At 45.3% G+C, this 19,387-nt stretch overlaps 1 protein-coding gene across 2 annotated transcripts in view; it reads left to right on the top strand.

The window, feature by feature from the left end:
• Positions 1–19,387, top strand: part of FDPS (farnesyl diphosphate synthase) — a 32,431-nt gene that overhangs the window by 6,396 nt on the left and 6,648 nt on the right. For both annotated transcript variants that reach the window (XM_038768580.1, XM_038768581.1), the window contains exons 3-7: positions 1,024–1,164; positions 9,411–9,491; positions 9,579–9,701; positions 16,608–16,696; positions 16,798–16,870. In XM_038768580.1, the coding sequence (XP_038624508.1) occupies positions 1,024–1,164; positions 9,411–9,491; positions 9,579–9,701; positions 16,608–16,696; positions 16,798–16,870 (507 nt within the window). The remainder of the gene's footprint in view (positions 1–1,023; positions 1,165–9,410; positions 9,492–9,578; positions 9,702–16,607; positions 16,697–16,797; positions 16,871–19,387) is intronic.

Genomic DNA, 19,387 nt, shown 5'->3' on the forward strand with positions numbered 1-19,387 from the left:
AACAAATAGAGACAATCCCCAACTATTTGTTGTTAATAATAATAATAATGGCATTTATTAAGCGCTTACTATGTGCAAAGCACCGTTCTAAGCGCTGGGGAGGTTACAGGGTGAACAGGTTGTCCCATGGGGGGGCTCACAGTATTAATCCCCATTTTACAGATAAGGTAACTGAGGCACAGAGAAGTGAAGTGACTTGCCCAAAGTCACCGTTCGAGCTTAAATGACCTATTTGCTAAGCTCTCACCGTGTGCCAAGCACCGTTCTAAGCGCTAATAGATAATCGTATCTATAAACACCGGGGCAGAAGCAAGGTAATCAGGTAGTCCCACGTGGGGCCCACCGTCTTCATGCCCGTTTTCCAGAGGAGGAAACTGAGGCCCAGAGAATCGATCAATCATATTGATTGAGCGCTTACTGCGCGCAGCGCACTGGACTAAGCGCTTGGGAAGTCCAAGTTGGCAACACATAGAGACGGTCCCTACCCAACTAGAAGGGGGAGACAGACAACAAAACCAAACATACCAACAAAATAAAATCAATAGAATAGATAGGGAAAATCAATCAATCAATCAATCGTATTTATTGAGCGCTTACTATGTGCAGAGCACTGTACTAAGCGCTTGGGAAGTCCAAATTGGCATCACATAGAGACAGTCCCTACCCAACAGTGGGCTCACAGTCTAAAAGGGGGAGACAGAGAACAGAGAACAGAACCAAACATACCAACAAAATAAGTAGGATAGAAATGTACAAGTAAAATAAATAAGTAAATAAATAAATAAATAGAGTAATAAAAAGTAATAAAGTAAAGAAGAGTAAAATAAAGAAAGAAGGGCAGTGGCTCGCCCAAGGTCACACAGCAGACAGGTGGCGGAGCCGGGATTAGAGGAGCCAAGACTCCGGATCCCCAACTCCAGCTCTGTGATACCCAGTGCTCTGCACGCAGTAAGCGCTCAATAAATACGATTGATTGATTGATTGATTTTTTTCCCCCCAAAAAATCTTTTCTCTACCCTCCAGGTCCTGGAGTACAATGCGATCGGCGGCAAGTACAACAGAGGGTTGACTGTATTGGAGGCCTATCGGGAGCTGAGCGGCCCCGCTAAGTTGGACCAAGAGCAGCTACAGAGGGCCCTGGCTGTGGGCTGGTGTGTAGAGCTGGTGAGTTGGGGGTAACAATAAAAATAATAATAATAATAATAATAATAATAATAATAGCATTTATTAAGCACTTACTATGTTGTTAGCATGTTTGGTTTTGTTCTCCGTCTCCCCCTTTTAGACTGTGAGCCCGCTGTCGGGTAGGGACCGTCTCTCTATGTTGCCAACTTGGACTACCCAAGCGCTTAGTACAGTGCTCTGCACACAGTAAGCGCTCAATAAATACGATTGATTGATTACTATGTGCAACGCCCTGTTCTGAGCTCTGGGGAGGTAACAAGGTGATCAGATTTATTTTTAATAATAATAGCATTTATGAAGTGCTTACTATGTGCAACGCCCTGTTCTAAGCCCTGGGGAGGTTACAAGGTGATCAGATTGATTTTTAATAATAATAATAGCCTTTATTAAGCGCTTACTATGTGCAACGCCCTGTTCTAAGCCCTGGGGAGGTTACAAGGGGATCAGATTTATTTTTAATAATAATAATAGCATTTATGAAGCGCTTACTATGTGCAACGCCCTGTTCTAAGCTCTGGGGAGGTTACAAGGTGATCAGATGGATTTTTAATAATAATAATAGCCTTTATTAAGCGCTTACTATGTGCAACGCCCTGTTCTAAGCCCTGGGGAGGTAACAAGGTGATCAGATTGATTTTTAATAATAATAATAGCCTTTATGAAGCGCTTACTATGTGCAACGCCCTGTTCTAAGCCCTGGGGAGGTTACAAGGTGATCAGATTGATTTTTAATAATAATAATAGCCTTTATTAAGCGCTTACTATGTGCAACGCCCTGTTCTAAGCTCTGGGGAGGTTACAAGGTGATCAGATTGATTTTTAATAATAATAATAGCCTTTATTAAGCGCTTACTATGTGCAACGCCCTGTTCTAAGCTCTGGGGAGGTTACACGGTGATCAGATTGATTTTTAATAATAATAATAGCCTTTATTAAGCGCTTACTATGTGCAACGCCCCGTTCTAAGCTCTGGGGAGGTTACACGGTGATCAGATTGATTTTCTTTGATCTGTACGTATTTGTTCTATTGATTTTATTTTGTTAATAGGTTTTGTCGTCCGTCTCCCGCCTTCTAGACTGTGAGCCCGCTGTTGGGTAGGGACTGTCTCTAGATGTTGCCGGCTTGGACTACCCAAGCGCTTAGTACAGTGCTCTGCACACAGTAAGCGCTCAATAAATACGATTGATTGATTACTATGTGCAACGCCCTGTTCTAAGCACTGGGGAGGTTACAAGGTGATCAGATTTATTTTTAATAACAATAATAATAGCCTTTATTAAGCGCTTACTATGTGCAACGCCCTGTTCTAAGCTTTGGGGAGGTTACACGGTGATCAGATTGATTTTTAATAATAATAATAGCATTTATTAAGCGCTTACTATGTGCAACGCCCCGTTCTAAGCTCTGGGGAGGTTACACGGTGATCAGATTGATTTTCTTTGATCTGTACGTATTTATTCTATTGATTTTATTTTGTTAATAGGTTTTGTCATCCATCTCCCGCCTTCTAGACTGTGAGCCCGCTGTTGGGTAGGGACTGTCTCTAGATGTTGCCGGCTTGGACTACCCAAGCGCTTAGTACAGTGCTCTGCACACAGTAAGCGCTCAATAAATGCGATTGATTGATTACTATGTGCAACGCCCTGTTCTAAGCACTGGGGAGGTTACAAGGTGATCAGATTGATTTTTAATAATAATAATAGCCTTTATGAAGCGCTTACTATGTGCAACGCCCTGTTCTAAGCCCTGGGGAGGTTACAAGGTGATCAGATTGATTTTTAATAATAATAATAGCATTTATGAAGCGCTTACTATGTGCAACGCCCTGTTCTAAGCCCTGGGGAGGTTACAAGGTGATCAGATTGATTTTTAATAATAATAATAGCCTTTATGAAGCGCTTACTATGTGCAACGCCCTGTTCTAAGCCCTGGGGAGGTTACACGGTGATCAGATTGATTTTTAATAATAATAATAGCATTTATTAAGCGCTTACTATGTGCAACGCCCCGTTCTAAGCTCTGGGGAGGTTACACGGTGATCAGATTTATTTTATTTGATCTGTACGTATTTATTCTATTGATTTTATTTTGTTAATAGGTTTTGTCATCCATCTCCCGCCTTCTAGACTGTGCGCCCGCTGTTGGGTAGGGACTGTCTCTAGATGTTGCCGGCTTGGACTACCCAAGCGCTTAGTACAGTGCTCTGCACACAGTAAGCGCTCAATAAATACGATTGATTGATTACTATGTGCAACGCCCTGTTCTAAGCACTGGGGAGGTTACAAGGTGATCAGATTTATTTTTAATAACAATAATAATAGCCTTTATTAAGCGCTTACTATGTGCAACGCCCTGTTCTAAGCTTTGGGGAGGTTACACGGTGATCAGATTGATTTTTAATAATAATAATAGCATTTATTAAGCGCTTACTATGTGCAACGCCCCGTTCTAAGCTCTGGGGAGGTTACACGGTGATCAGATTGATTTTCTTTGATCTGTACGTATTTATTCTATTGATTTTATTTTGTTAATAGGTTTTGTCATCCATCTCCCGCCTTCTAGACTGTGAGCCCGCTGTTGGGTAGGGACTGTCTCTAGATGTTGCCGGCTTGGACTACCCAAGCGCTTAGTACAGTGCTCTGCACACAGTAAGCGCTCAATAAATGCGATTGATTGATTACTATGTGCAACGCCCTGTTCTAAGCACTGGGGAGGTTACAAGGTGATCAGATTGATTTTTAATAATAATAATAGCCTTTATGAAGCGCTTACTATGTGCAACGCCCTGTTCTAAGCCCTGGGGAGGTTACAAGGTGATCAGATTGATTTTTAATAATAATAATAGCATTTATGAAGCGCTTACTATGTGCAACGCCCTGTTCTAAGCCCTGGGGAGGTTACAAGGTGATCAGATTGATTTTTAATAATAATAATAGCCTTTATTAAGCGCTTACTATGTGCAACGCCCTGTTCTAAGCCCTGGGGAGGTTACAAGGTGATCAGATTGATTTTTAATAATAATAATAGCCTTTATTAAGCGCTTACTATGTGCAACGCCCTGTTCTAAGCTCTGGGGAGGTTACACGGTGATCAGATTGATTTTTAATAATAATAATAGCCTTTATGAAGCGCTTACTATGTGCAACGCCCTGTTCTAAGCCCTGGGGAGGTTACAAGGTGATCAGATTGATTTTTAATAATAATAATAGCCTTTATGAAGCGCTTACTATGTGCAACGCCCTGTTCTAAGCCCTGGGGAGGTTACAAGGTGATCAGATTGATTTTTAATAATAATAATAGCCTTTATTAAGCGCTTCCTATGTGCAACGCCCTGTTCTAAGCTCTGGGGAGGTTACAAGGTGATCAGATTGATTTTTAATAATAATAATAGCCTTTATTAAGCGCTTACTATGTGCAACGCCCCGTTCTAAGCTCTGGGGAGGTTACACGGTGATCAGATTGATTTTCTTTGATCTGTACGTATTTGTTCTATTGATTTTATTTTGTTAATAGGTTTTGTCGTCCGTCTCCCGCCTTCTAGACTGTGAGCCCGCTGTTGGGTAGGGACTGTCTCTAGATGTTGCCAGCTTGGACTACCCAAGCGCTTAGTACAGTGCTCTGCACACAGTAAGCGCTCAATAAATACGATTGATTGATTACTATGTGCAACGCCCTGTTCTAAGCACTGGGGAGGTTACAAGGTGATCAGATTTATTTTTAATAATAATAATAATAATAGCATTTATTAAGCGCTTACTATGTGCAACGCCCTGTTCTAAGCCCTGGGGAGGTTACAAGGTGATCAGATTGATTTTTAATAATAATAATAGCATTTATGAAGCGCTTACTATGTGCAACGCCCTGTTCTAAGCCCTGGGGAGGTTACAAGGTGATCAGATTGATTTTTAATAATAATAATAGCATTTATTAAGCGCTTACTATGTGCAACGCCCTGTTCTAAGCTCTGGGGAGGTTACACGGTGATCAGATTTATTTTATTTGATCTGTACATATTTATTCTATTGATTTTATTTTGTTAATATGTTTTGTTGTCCGTCTCCCGCCTTCTAGACTGTGAGCCCGCTGTTGGGTAGGGACTGTCTCTATATGTTGCCAGCTTGGGCTACCCAAGCGCTTAGTACAGTGCTCTGCACACAGTAAGAGCTCAATAAATACGATCGATTGATTGATTGATTGATTGATTACTATGTGCAACGCCCTGTTCTAAGCACTGGGGAGGTTACAAGGTGATCAGATTGATTTTTAATAATAATAATAGCCTTTATTAAGCGCTTACTATGTGCAACGCCCTGTTCTAAGCCCTGGGGAGGTTACACAGTGATCAGATTGATTTTTAATAATAATAATAGCCTTTATTAAGCGCTTACTATGTGCAACGCCCTGTTCTAAGCCCTGGGGAGGTTACAAGGTGATCAGATTGATTTTTAATAATAATAATAGCCTTTATGAAGCGCTTACTATGTGCAACGCCCTGTTCTAAGCCCTGGGGAGGTTACAAGGTGATCAGATTGATTTTTAATAATAATAATAGCCTTTATTAAGCGCTTACTATGTGCAACGCCCTGTTCTAAGCCCTGGGGAGGTTACAAGGTGATCAGATTGATTTTTAATAATAATAATAGCATTTATTAAGCGCTTACTATGTGCAACGCCCTGTTCTAAGCTCTGGGGAGGTTACACGGTGATCAGATTTATTTTATTTGATCTGTACATATTTATTCTATTGACTTTATTTTGTTAATATGTTTTGTTGTCCGTCTCCCGCCTTCTAGACTGTGAGCCCGCTGTTGGGTAGGGACCGTCCCTAGATGTTGCCAACTTGGACTTCCCAAGCGCTCAGTCCAGTGCTCTGCACACAGTAAGCGCTCAATAAATACGGTTGATTGATTAAGCGCTTACTATGTTCAACGCACTGTTCTAAGCACTGGGGAGGTTACAAGGGGATCAGATTTATTTGTACATATTTATTCTATTGATTTTATTTTGTTAATACGCTTTGTTTTGTCGTCCGTCTCCCCCTCCTAGACTGTGAGCCCGCTGTCGGGTAGGGACCGTCTCTCTATGTTGCCAACTTGGACTTCCCAAGCGCTTAGTACAGTGCTCTGCACACAGTAAGCGCTCAATAAATACGATTGAATGAATGACCAGTGCTTTGCACACAGTAAGCGCTCACTCATTACGATTAAAATGAATGAAGGAATGAACCCTAAGCTCACTGGGGTCAGGGACCGTTTCCTACCAGCTCTGTTCCGTTGTTCTCTCCTGAGCGCTTAGTACAGCGCTTTGCACACGGGTAAGCGGCTAAATACGATTGATTTTGCACAGAGTTCTCAATCTGATCGATTGTGCACAAAGTAATAATAATAATAATGGTATTTGGTAAGCGCTTACTATGTGCCAAGCACTGTTCTGAGCGCTAGAAAGGGTCAAATGCCACGGATTGATTGAGTGTCGTAAGAATAATGACAGTAATAATGATGGCATTTGTTAAGCGCTTACTATGTGCCAAGCACTGTTCTGAGCGCTGGAAAGGGTCAAATGCCACGGATTGATTGAGTGTCGTAAGAATAATGACAGTAATAATGATGGCATTTGTTAAGCGCTTACTATGTGCCAAGCACTGTTCTGAGCGCTGGAAAGGGTCAAATGCCATGGATTGATTGAGTGTCGTAAGAATAATGACAGTAATAATGATGGCATTTGTTAAGCGCTTACTATGTGCCAAGCACTGTTCTGAGCGCCGGGAAGGGTCAAATGCCACGGATTGATTGAGTGTCGTAAGAATAATGGCAGTAATAATGATGGCATTTGTTAAGCGCTTACTATGTGCCAAGCACTGTTCTGAGCGCTGGAAAGGGTCAAATGCCACGGATTGATTGAGTGTCGTAAGAATAATGACAGTAATAATGATGGCATTTGTTAAGCGCTTACTATGTGCCAAGCACTGTTCTGAGCGCTGGAAAGGGTCAAATGCCACGGATTGATTGAGTGTCGTAAGAATGATGACAATAATAATGATGGCATTTGTTAAGCGCTTACTACGTGCCAAGCACTGTTCTGAGCACTGGAAAGGGTCAAATGCCACGGATTGAGTGTCGTAAGAATAATGACAATAATAATGATGCCATTTGTTAAGCGCTTACTATGTGCCAAGCACTGTTGTGAGCGCTGGAAAGGGTCAAATGCCACGATTGATTGAGTGTCGTAAGAATAATGATAATAATAATAATAATAATGGCATTTATTAAGCGCTTACTATGTGCCAAGCACTGTTCTAAGCGCTGGGGGGGATCCAGGGTGATCAGGTTGTCCCCCGTGGGGCTCTCAATCTTCATCCCCATTTTACAGCTGGAGTAACCGAGGCTCAGAGAAGTGGCTTGCCCGAGGTCACACAGCAGACCTGTGGCGGAGCAGCGCGGCTCAGTGGAAAGAGCCCGGGCTTGGGAGTCACAGGTCGTGGGTTCGAATCCCGGCTCCGCCAGCTGTCAGCTGGGTGACTTTGGGCAAGTCGCTTCACTTCTCTGGGCCTCAGTTACCTCATCTGTAAAATGGGGGTGAAAACGGTGAGAGGGGACAACCTGATCACCTTGTCACCTCCCCAGCGCTTAGAGCGGTGCTTTGCACATAGTCAGCGCTTCACAAATACCAGCATTATTATTCGAATCCATGCCCTCGGACTCCCGAGCCCGGGCTCTTCCCACTGAGCCACGCTGCTTCTCTGTAGGCTTAAAATTGATTCCGAGTAATAATAATAATAATGAGAAGCAGCGTGGCTTTTACCTCATCTGGAAAATGGGGATGAAGACTGTGAGCCCCCCGTGGGACAACCTGATCACCTTGGAACCTCCCCAGCGCTTAGAATCAATCAATCAATCGTATTTACTGAGCGCTTACTGTGTGCGGAGCACTGGACTAAGCGCTTGGGAAGTCCAAGTTGGCAACATATAGAGACAGTCCCTACCCGACAGTGGGCTCACAGCCTAAAAGGGGGAGACAGAGAACAAAACCAAACATACTAACAAAATAAAATAAATAGAATAGATAGGTACAAGTTAAATAAATAGAGTAATAAATATGTACACACATATATACATATATACAGGTGCTGTGGGGAAGGGAAGGAGGTAAGATGGGGGGATGGAGGGGGGAGAGGAAGGAAGGGGCTCAGTCTGGGTAGGCCTCCTGGAGGAGGTGAGCTCTCAGTAGGGCCTTGAACAGTGCTTTGCACATAGTAAGCGCTTAATCAACAGTATTTATTGAGCGCTTACTGTGTGCAGAGCACTGGACTAAGCGCTTGGGAAGAACAAGTTGGCAACATCTAGAGACAGTCCCTACCCAACAGTGGGCTCACAGTCTAGAAGGGGGGGACAGAGAACAAAACCAAACATACTAACAGAATAAAATAGAATAGATATGTTATTATTATCACCTTGGAATCAATCAATCGTATTTATTGAGCACTTACTGTGTGCAGAGCACTGTACTAAGCGCTTGGGAAGTCCAAGTGGGCAACATCTAGAGACAGTCCCTACCCAACAGTGGGCTCACAGTCTAAAAGGGGGAGACAGAGAACAAAACCAAACATACTAACAAAATAAAATCAATATAATAGATATGTACAAGTAAAATAAATATATAAATAGAGTAGCAAATATGTACAAATAAATATGTGCAAACATATATATTAATAATATATTATTATATGTTTGCACATATTTGTACATATTTGTCACTTTATTTATTTTACTTGTACATATCTATTCTATTGATTTTATAATAATATATTAACAATAATTAATATATTATATTATTATTATATATGCTTGCACATATTTGTACATATTTGTTACTTTATTTTACTTGTACATATCTATTCTATTGATTTTATTTTGTTAGTATGTTTGGTTTATATATATAATATATATATTATTATATTAATAATAATATAATAAATATGTGCAAGCATATATACAGGTGCTGTGGGGAAGGGAAGCAGGTAAGACGGGGGGATGGAGAGGGGGACGAGGGGGAGAGGAAGGAAGGGGCTCAGTCTGGGAAGGCCTCCTGGAGGAGGTGAGCTCTCAGTAGGGCCTTGAAGGGAGGAAGAGAGCGAGCCAACCCCCCCAGCGCTTAGAGCAGTGCTTGGCACATAGTAAGCGCCGAATAAAATGCCGTTATTGTTAATGATGACGCCCTCCCCCAGATGCAGGCCTTCTTACTGGTGGCGGACGACATCATGGACGCCTCCGTCCTGCGGCGCGGGAAGCCGTGCTGGTACACCAAGGTGAGGCGGGGGGCCGCGGGGGGTGGCCGGGGGGGGGTCCGGGGGGAGGCCGTGACCGGGGCCGCGTCCCGTCCCCTCCGCCCCCAGGCCGGCATCGGGCTGGACGCCGTGAACGACGCCTTCCTGCTGGAAGCCTCCGTCTACCAGCTGCTCCGCCGCTACTGCCGGGGCCAGCCGTACTACCTGCCTCTGCTGGAGCTCTTCCTGCAGGTGCGCAAGCGCGCGCGGGGCCTGGTGTGCGTGGGTCCCGTCCGAGAGCAAAGAATAATAATAATAATAATAATAATGGCATTTATTAAGCGCTTACTCTGTGCCAAGCACCGTTCTAAGCGCTGGGGAGGTTACAAGGCGATCAGGTTGGCCCACGTGGTCCTCACGGTCTCCATCCCCATTTTCCAGAGGAGGGAACTGAGGCCCAGAGAAGTGACTTGCCCAAAGTCACCCAGCTGACAGTTGGCGGAGCCGGGGTTTGAACCCGTGACCACCGACTCCAAAGCCCGGGCTCTTCTCCACTGAGCCGCGCGGCTTCTCGGAGCGCCGAACTGAGCGCCTTCATTCAGTCGTACTCAGTGGAGCGCTTACGATGAGCAGCGCGGCGTTGGCTCGGTGAAAAGAGCACGGGCTTTGGAGTCAGAGGTCACGGGTTCAAATCCCGGCTCCGCCACTTCTCAGTGAAAAGAGCACGGGCTTTGGAGTCAGAGGTCACGGGGTCAAATCCCGGCTCCGCCACTTCATCATCATCATCAGTCGTATTTATTGAGCGCTTACTGTGTGCAGAGCACTGGACTGAGCGCTTGGGAAGTCCAAGTTGGCAACATAGAGAGACAGTCCCGACCCAACAGTGGGCTCACAGTCTAAAAGGGGGAGACAGAGAACAAAACCAAACATATTACCAAAATAAAATAAGTAGAATAGATATGTACAAGTAAAATAAATAAATAAATAGAGTAATAAATAGTACATACATATATACAGGTGCTGTGGGGAAGGGAAGGAGGTAAGATGTATGTTAGAGAAGCAGCGTGGCTCAGTGGAAAAAGCCTGGGCTTTGGAGTCAGAGGTCACGGGTTCAAATCCCGGCTCCGCCACTTAGTCATCATCATCATCAATCGTATTTATTGAGCGCTTACTGTGTGCAGAGCACTGGACTGAGCGCTTCGGAAGTACAAGTTGGCAACATCTAGAGACAGTCCTGGCCCAACAGTGGGCTCACAGTCTAAAAGGCGGAGACAGAGAACAAAACCAAGCATACTAACAAAATAAAATAAATAGAATAGATATGTACACGTTAAATAAATAGAGTAATAAATATGTACAAACATATATCATCATCATCAATTGTATTTATTGAGCACTTACTCTGTGCAGAGCACTGTACTAAGCGCTTGGGAAGTACAAATTGGCAACATATAGAGACAGTCCCTACCCAACAGCGGGCTCACAGTCTAAAAGGGGGAGACAGAGAACAAAACCAAACATACTAACAAAAGAAAATAGATAGAATAGATATGGACAAGTAAAAGAAATAAATAAATAGAGTAATAAATATGTACAAACATATATACATATATACAGGTGCTGTGGGGAAGGGAAGGAGGTAAGATGTATGTTAGAGAAGCAGCGTGGCTCAGTGGAAAAAGCCCGGGCTTTGGAGTCAGAGGTCATGGGTTCAAATCCCGGCTCCGCCACTTGTCAGCTCAGCATGGTTCAGTGAAAAGAGCATGGGCTTTGGAGTCGGAGGTCACGGGTTCAAATCACCGCTCCGCCACTTCATCATCATCAATCGTATTTATTGAGCGCTTACTGTGTGCAGAGCACTGGACTGAGCGCTTGGGAAGTACAAGTTGGCAACATATAGAGACAGTCCCAACCCAACAGTGGGCTCACAGTCTAAAAGGGGGAGACAGAGAACAAAACCAAGCATACTAACAAAATAAAATAAATAGAATAGATATGTACACATAAAATAAATAAATAGAGTAATAAATTATGTACAAACATATATACAGGTGCTGTGGGGAAGGGAAGGAGGTAAGATGTATGTTAGAGAAGCAGCGTGGCTCAGTGGAAAAAGCCTGGGCTTTGGAGTCGGAGGTCATGGGTTCAAATCCCGGCTCCGCCACTTGTCAGCTCAGCGTGGCTCAGTGAAAAGAGCATGGGCTTTGGAGTCAGAGGTCACGGGTTCAAATCACTGCTCCGCCACTTCATCATCATCAATCGTATTTATTGAGCGCTTACTGTGTGCAGAGCACTGGACTGAGTGCTTGGGAAGTCCAAGTTGGCAACATATAGAGACGGTCCCTACCCAACAGTGGGCTCACAGTCTAAAAGGGGGAGACAGAGAACAAAACCAAACATACTAACAAAATAAAATAAATAGAATAGATATGTACACGTTAAATAAATAAATAGAGTAATAAATATGTACAAACATATATACAAGTGCTGTGGGGAAGGGAAGGAGGTAAGATGTATGTTAGAGAAGCAGCGTGGCTCAGTGGAAAAAGCCCGGGCTTTGGAGTCAGAGGTCATGGGTTCAAATCCCGGCTCCGCCACTTGTCAGCTCAGCATGGCTCAGTGAAAAGAGCATGGGCTTTGGAGTCAGAGGTCATGGGTTCAAATCCCGGCTCCGCCACTTAGTCATCATCATCATCAATCATATTGAGCGCTTACTGTGTGCAGAGCACTGGACTGAGCGCTTGGGAAGTACAAGTTGGCAACATATAGAGACAGTCCCAACCCAACAGTGGGCTCACAGTCTAAAAGGGGGAGACAGAGAACAAAACCAAACATACTAACAAAATAAAATAAATAGAATAGATATGTACAAGTAAAAGAAATAAATAAATAGAGTAATAAATATGTACAAACATATATACATATATACAGGTGCTGTGGGGAAGGGAAGGAGGAAAGATGTATGTTAGAGAAGCAGCGTGGCTCAGTGGAAAAAGCCCGGGCTTTGGAGTCAGAGGTCATGGGTTCAGATCCCGGCTCCGCCACTTGTCAGCTGGGTGACTTTGGGCAAGTCACTTCACTTCTCTGGGCCTCAGTTCCCTCATCTGGAAAATGGGGATGAAGACTGTGAGCCCCACATGGGACAACCTGATTACCTTGTATCTACCCCAGCGCTTAGAACAGTGCTTGGCACACAGTAAGCGCTTAACAAATACCAACATTATTATTATTATGAGCGAATCACCATCCTCAGCGCCGGGGGAGATACGAGGTGACCAGGTTGCACCACGGGGGGCTCGCAGTCTTCATCCTCGTTTTCCAGGTGGGGGAACTGAGGCTCAGAGAAGTTAAGGGGACTTGCCCAAGGTCACACAGCAGGCGTGTGGCGGAGCCGGGATTGGAACCCAGGACCTCGGACTCCTTCCACTGAGCCACGCTGCTTCCCCATGGTTGGATCAGCTTGCTGTGGACAGGGAATGTGTCTTTTTATTGTTTATTCATTCATTCAGTCGTATTTATTGAGCGCTTACTGTGTGCAGAGCACTGGGCTAAGCTCTTGGGAATCAATCAATCGTATTTATTGAGCGCTTACTGTGGGCAGAGCACTGGACTAAGCGCTTGGGAAGTACAAATTGTCAACACATAGAGACGGCCCCTACCCAACAACGGGCTCACAAGCTACAGGGGGGAGACAGATGACAAAACAAGTAGACAGGTGTCAATACCATCAGAATAAATAGGATTATAGCTCTATATACATCATTAATAATTCAGTCGTATTTATTGAGCGCTTCCTGTGTGCAGAGCACTGGACTAAGCGCTTGGGAAGTCCAAATCGGCACAGATAGAGCCGGTCCCTACCCAACAACGGGCTCACAGGCTACAAGGGGGAGACGGACAACAAAACAAGTAGACAGGTGTCAATACCATCAGAATAAATAGAATTATAGCTCTATATACATCATTAATAATTCAGTCGTATTTATTGAGCGCTTCCTGTGTGCAGAGCACTGGCCTAAGCGCTTGGGAAGTACAAATTGTCAACACATAGAGACGGCCCCTACCCAACAATGGGCTCACAGGCTACAAGGGGGAGACAAACAAATAGACAGGTGTCAATACCATCAGAATAAATAGAATTATGGCTCTATATACATCATTAATAATTCAATCGTATTTATTGAGCGCTTCCTGTGTGCAGAGCACTGGCCTAAGCGCTTGGGAAGTCCAAATCGGCACAGATAGAGCCGGTCCCTACCCAACAACGGGCTCACAGGCTAGAAGGGGGAGACAGATGACAAAACAAAACATGGAGACAGGTGTCCAATACCATCAGAATAAATAGAATTATAGCTCTATATACATCATTAATAATTCAGTCGTATTTATTGAGCGCTTCCTGTGTGCAGAGCACTGGACTAAGCGCTTGGGAAGGACAAGTTGGCAACATCTAGAGCTGGTCCCTACCCACCAGTGGGCTCACAGGCTAGAAGGGGGAGACAGACGACAAAACAAAACATGGAGACAGGTGTCCAATACCATCAGAATAAATAGAATTATAGCTCTATACACATCATTAATAATTCAGTCGTATTTATTGAGCGCTTCCTGTGTGCAGAGCACCGGACTAAGCGCTTGGGAAGTCCAAATTGTCAACACATAGAGACGGCCCCTACCCAACAATGGGCTCACAGGCTACAAGGGGGAGACGGACAACAAAACAAGCAGACGGGTGTCAATAGCATCAGAATAAATAGAATTATAGCTCTATATACATCATTAATAATTCAGTCGTATTTATTGAGCGCTTCCTGTGTGCAGAGCACTGGACTAAGCGCTTGGGAAGTCCAAATCGGCACAGATAGAGCCGGTCCCTACCCAACAACGGGCTCACAGGCTACAAGGGGGAGACGGACAACAAAACAAGCAGACAGGTGTCAATAGCATCAGAATAAATAGAATTATAGCTCTATATACATCATTAATAATTCAGTCGTATTTATTGAGCGCTTCCTGTGTGCAGAGCACTGGACTAAGCGCTTGGGAAGTCCAAATCGGCACAGATAGAGCCGGTCCCTACCCAACAACGGGCTCACAGGCTACAAGGGGGAGACGGACAACAAAACAAGTAGACAGGTGTCAATACCATCAGAATAAATAGAATTATAGCTCTATACACATCATTAATAAAATAAATAGAGTAATAACTATGGACAAATATACTCAACTGGTGTGGGGAGGGGAAAGGGTTAGGGCAGAGGGAGGGAGGGAGTGGGGGCGATGGGAAGAGTACAGCACAACAGAGCTAGCAGACACATAGAGTGAGCCCGCTGTTGGGTAGGGACCGTCTCTATATGTTGCCAACTTGGACTTCCCAAGCGCTTAGTACAGTGCTCTGCACACAGTAAGCGCTCAATAAATACAATTGAAGGAAGGAAGGAATCCAGCGCTGCTCACGCAGTCAGCGCTCCCTCAATAGGACGGAGGGACTGAGTGAATATATACGATTGAATGAATGAATGTTGGGTAGGGACCGTCTCTAGATGTTGCCGACTTGTACTGCCCAAGCGCTTAGTACAGTGCTCTGCACACAGTAAGTGCTCAATAAATACGATTAAATGAATGAATGTGTGTTCTAGACCGTGAGCCCGCTGCTGGGTAGGGACTGTCTCTATATGTTGCCAACTTGGACTTCCCAAGCGCTCAGGACAGTGCTCTGCCCACAGTAAGCGCTCAATAAATATGACTGAATGAATGAATGAAGGAAGGAATCCAGTGCTCCTCACGCAGTCAGTGCTCCCTCAATAGGATGGACTGAATGAATAAATACGATTGAATGAATGAGTGTTGGGTAGGGACCGTCTCTAGATGTTGCCGACTTGGACTTCCCAAGTGCTTAGTCCAGTGCTCTGCACGCGGTAAGTGCTCAATAAATACGATTGAATGAATGAATGAATGTGTGTTCTAGACTGTGAGCCCGCTGCTGGGTAGGGACCGTCTCTAGATGTTGCCAACTTGTACTTCCCAAGCACTTAGTACAGTACTCTGCACACAGTAAGCACTCAGTAAATACGATTGATTGATATACAGTCCGACCCAACATTCATTCATTCATTCAATCGTATTTATTGAGCGCTTACTGTGTGCAGAGCACTGTGCTAAGCGCTTGGGAAGTCCAAGTTGGCAACATCTAGAGACGGTCCCTACCCAACATTCATTCATTCAATCGTATTTATTCATTCATTCATTCTATCGTATTTATTGAGCACTTACCGTGTGCAGAGCACTGTGCTAAGTGCTTGGGAAGTCCAAGTCGGCAACATCTAGAGACGGTCCCTACCCAACATTCATTCATTCATTCAATCGTATTTATTGAGCGCTTAACATGTGCAGAGCACTATACTAAGCGCTTGGGAAGTCCTAGTCGGCAACATCTAAAGACGGTCCCTATCCATCATTCATTCATTCATTCAATCAATCGTATTTATTGAGTCCTTACTGTATGCAGAACACTGTGCTAAGCGCTTGGGAAGTCCAAGTTGGCAACGTATAGAGATGGTCCCGACCCAACATTCATTCATTCAGTCGTATTCATTCAATCGCATTTATTGAGCGCTTACTGTGTGCAGAGCACCGTGCTAAGCGCTTGCGAAGTTCAAGTCGGCAACATCTAGTGACGGTCCCTACCCAACATTCATTCATTCATTCAATCGTATTTATTGAGCCCTTACTGTATGCAGAGCACTGTGCTAAGCGCTTGGGAAGTCCAAGTCGGCAGCGTATAGAGACAGTCCCGACCCAACATTCATTCATTCATTCAATCGTATTCATTCATTCAATCGTATTTAGCGCTTACTGTGTGCAGAGCACTGCGCTAAGCGCTTGGGAAGTCCAAGTCGGCAACATCTAGAGACGCTCCCTACCCAACATTCATTCAATCGTATTGATCGAGCGCTTACCGTGTGCAGAGCACTGCGCTAAGCGCTTGGGAAGTCCAAGTGGGCAACATCTAGAGACGGCCCCGACCCAACAGCGGGCTCACGGTCTAGAAGATCGGGGGGACGGGGCGGGGGGGGAAAATGAGTCTGGGAGGAGCGGCGGTTTTTGAGGAGGGGGGAGAGGGGCCCATCCCTTCCCCGTCCCCCCCCCCGGCTGCAGACTACGTACCAGACGGAGCTGGGTCAGGCCCTGGACCTCATCACCGCGCCGCCGGCCCACGTCAGCCTCGATCGCTTCACGGAGCAGAGGTTTGTGGGGGGCGGGGGTGGGCGCGGGAGGGCCGAGGGGGGCACGGACGGGCCTGCCGGAGACCCCCCTCACCCTCCTCCTCTCCCTCGCCCCCGGCCAGGTATAAAGCCATCGTCAAGTACAAGACTGCCTTCTACTCCTTCTACCTGCCCGTGGCCGCCGCCATGTACATGGTGGGTCCCCGGGTGGGGCGGGGGCCGGGAATCGATCAATCAATCAATCGTATTGAGCGCTTACTGTGTGCAGAGCACTGGACTAAGTACACGTTGGCAACATCGAGAGACGGTCGCGACCCGACAGCGGGCTCACAGTCGAGAAGGGGGAGACAGAGAACAAAACCAAACGTATTAACCAAGTAAAATCAATAGAATAGATATCAATCAATCAGTTGTATTTATTGAGCGCTTACTGTGTGCGGAGCACTGGGCTAAGCGCTTGGGAAATCCAAGTTGGCAACATCGAGAGACGGTCCCTACCCGACAGTGGGCTCACAGTCGAGAAGGGGGGGACAGACAACAAAACCAAACATATTAACCAAATTAAATAGAATAGATGTCTATCAATCAATTGTATTTATTGAGCGCTTACTGTGTGCAGAGCACTGGGCTAAGCGCTTGGGAAATCCAAGTTGGCAACATCGAGAGACGGTCCCGACCCGACAGAGGCTCACAATCGAGAAGGGGGAGACAGAGAACAAAACCAAACGTATTAACAAGGTAAAATCAATAGAATAGATATCAATCAATCAGCCGTATTTATTGAGCGCTTACTGTGTGCGGAGCACTGGACTAAGCGCTTGGGAAGTCCAAGCTGGCAACATCTAGAGACGGTCCCTACCCGACAGCGGGCTCACAGTCAAGAAGGGGGGGACAGAGAACAAAACCAAACGTATTAACAAGGTAAAATCAATAGAATAGATATCAATCAATCAGTCGTATTTATTGAGCGCTTATTGTGTGCGGAGCACTGGGCTAAGCGCTTGGGAAGTCCAAGCTGGCAACATCTAGAGACGGTCCCAACCCAACAGCGGGCTCACAGTCGAGAAGGGGGAGACAGACAACAAAACCAAACATATTAACCAAATTAAATAGAATAGATGTCTATCAATCAACTGTATTTATTGAGCACTTACTGTGTGCGGAGCACTGGACCAAGCGCTTGGGAAGTCCAAGTTGGCAACATCGAGAGACGGTCCCGACCCAACAGCGGGCTCACAGTCGAGAAGGGGGGGGACAGAGAACAAAACCAAACGTATTAACAAGGTAAAATCAATAGAATAGATATCAATCAATCAGTCGTATTTATTGAGCGCTTACTGTGTGCGGAGCACTGGACCAAGCGCTTGGGAAGCCCAAGTTGGCAACATCTAGAGACGGTCCCGACCCGACAGCGGGCTCACAGTCGAGAAGGGGGAGACAGAGAACAAAACCAAACGTATTAACAAAGTAAAATCAATAGAATAGATATCAATCAATCAATAGTATTTAGTGAGCGCTTACTGTGTGCGGAGCACTGGGCTAAGCGCTTGGGAAGTCCAAGTTGGCAACATCTAGAGACGGTCCCGACCCAACAGCGGGCTCACAGTCGAGAAGGGGGGGACAGAGAACAAAACCAAACGTATTAACAAGGTAAAATCAATAGAATAGATATCAATCAATCAGTCGTATTTATTGAGCGCTTACTGTGTGCGGAGCACTGGACCAAGCGCTTGGGAAGTCCAAGTTGGCAACATCTAGAGACGGTCCCGACCCAACAGCGGGCTCACAGTCGAGAAGGGGGAGACAGAGAACAAAACCAAACGTATTAACAAAGTAAAATCAATAGAATAGATATCAATCAATCAATAGTATTTAGTGAGCGCTTACTATGTGCGGAGCACTGGGCTAAGCGCTTGGGAAGTCCAAGCTGGCAACATCTAGAGACGGTCCCGACCCAACAGTGGGCTCACAGTCTAAAAGGGGGAGATGGAGAACAAAGCCAAACATACTAACAAAATAAAATAAATAGAATAGATATGTACAAGTAAAATAAATAGAGTAATAAATATGTACAGACATATATACAGGGAATCCACCCGGAGCACCCCCAAAGACGAGCGCCGGGGCCTGATGGGCCCCATGGTTCGTTCTTTCATTCGTTCGGCGTGTTTATTGAGCACTTTCCACGTGCAGAGCACTGGACTAAGCCCTGGAGAAGCAGCGTGGCTCAGTGGAAAGAGCCCGGGCTTTGGAGTCGGAGGTCGTGGATTCAAATCCCGGCTCCGCCCATTGTCAGCTGGGTGACTTTGGGAAGTCACTTCACTTCTCCGGGCCTCAGTTCCCTCATCTGGAAAATGGGGATTAAGACTGTGAGCCCCCCCCCGCCCCACCATGGGACAACCTGATTACCTTGTATCCCCCCAGCGCTTAGAACACTGCTTTGCACATAGTTAAGCGCTTGATAAATGCCATCATTATTATTATTTTCTCCGGGCCTCTGTTCCCTCATCTGTAAAATGGGGGTGAAGATTGTGAGCCCCACGGGGGACAACCTGATCACCTTGTATCCTCCCCAGCGCTTAAAACAGTGCTTTGCACATAGTAAGCGCTTAACAAATGCCATCATTATCATTATTTTCTCTACCTGTAAAATGGGGGTGAAGATGGTGAGCCCCACGGGGGACAACCTGATCACCTTGTATCCTCCCCAGC

Source organism: Tachyglossus aculeatus, chromosome Y4 (genome assembly GCF_015852505.1).
Source record: "Tachyglossus aculeatus isolate mTacAcu1 chromosome Y4, mTacAcu1.pri, whole genome shotgun sequence".
In the NCBI taxonomy this organism is placed as follows: Eukaryota; Metazoa; Chordata; class Mammalia; order Monotremata; family Tachyglossidae; genus Tachyglossus; species Tachyglossus aculeatus.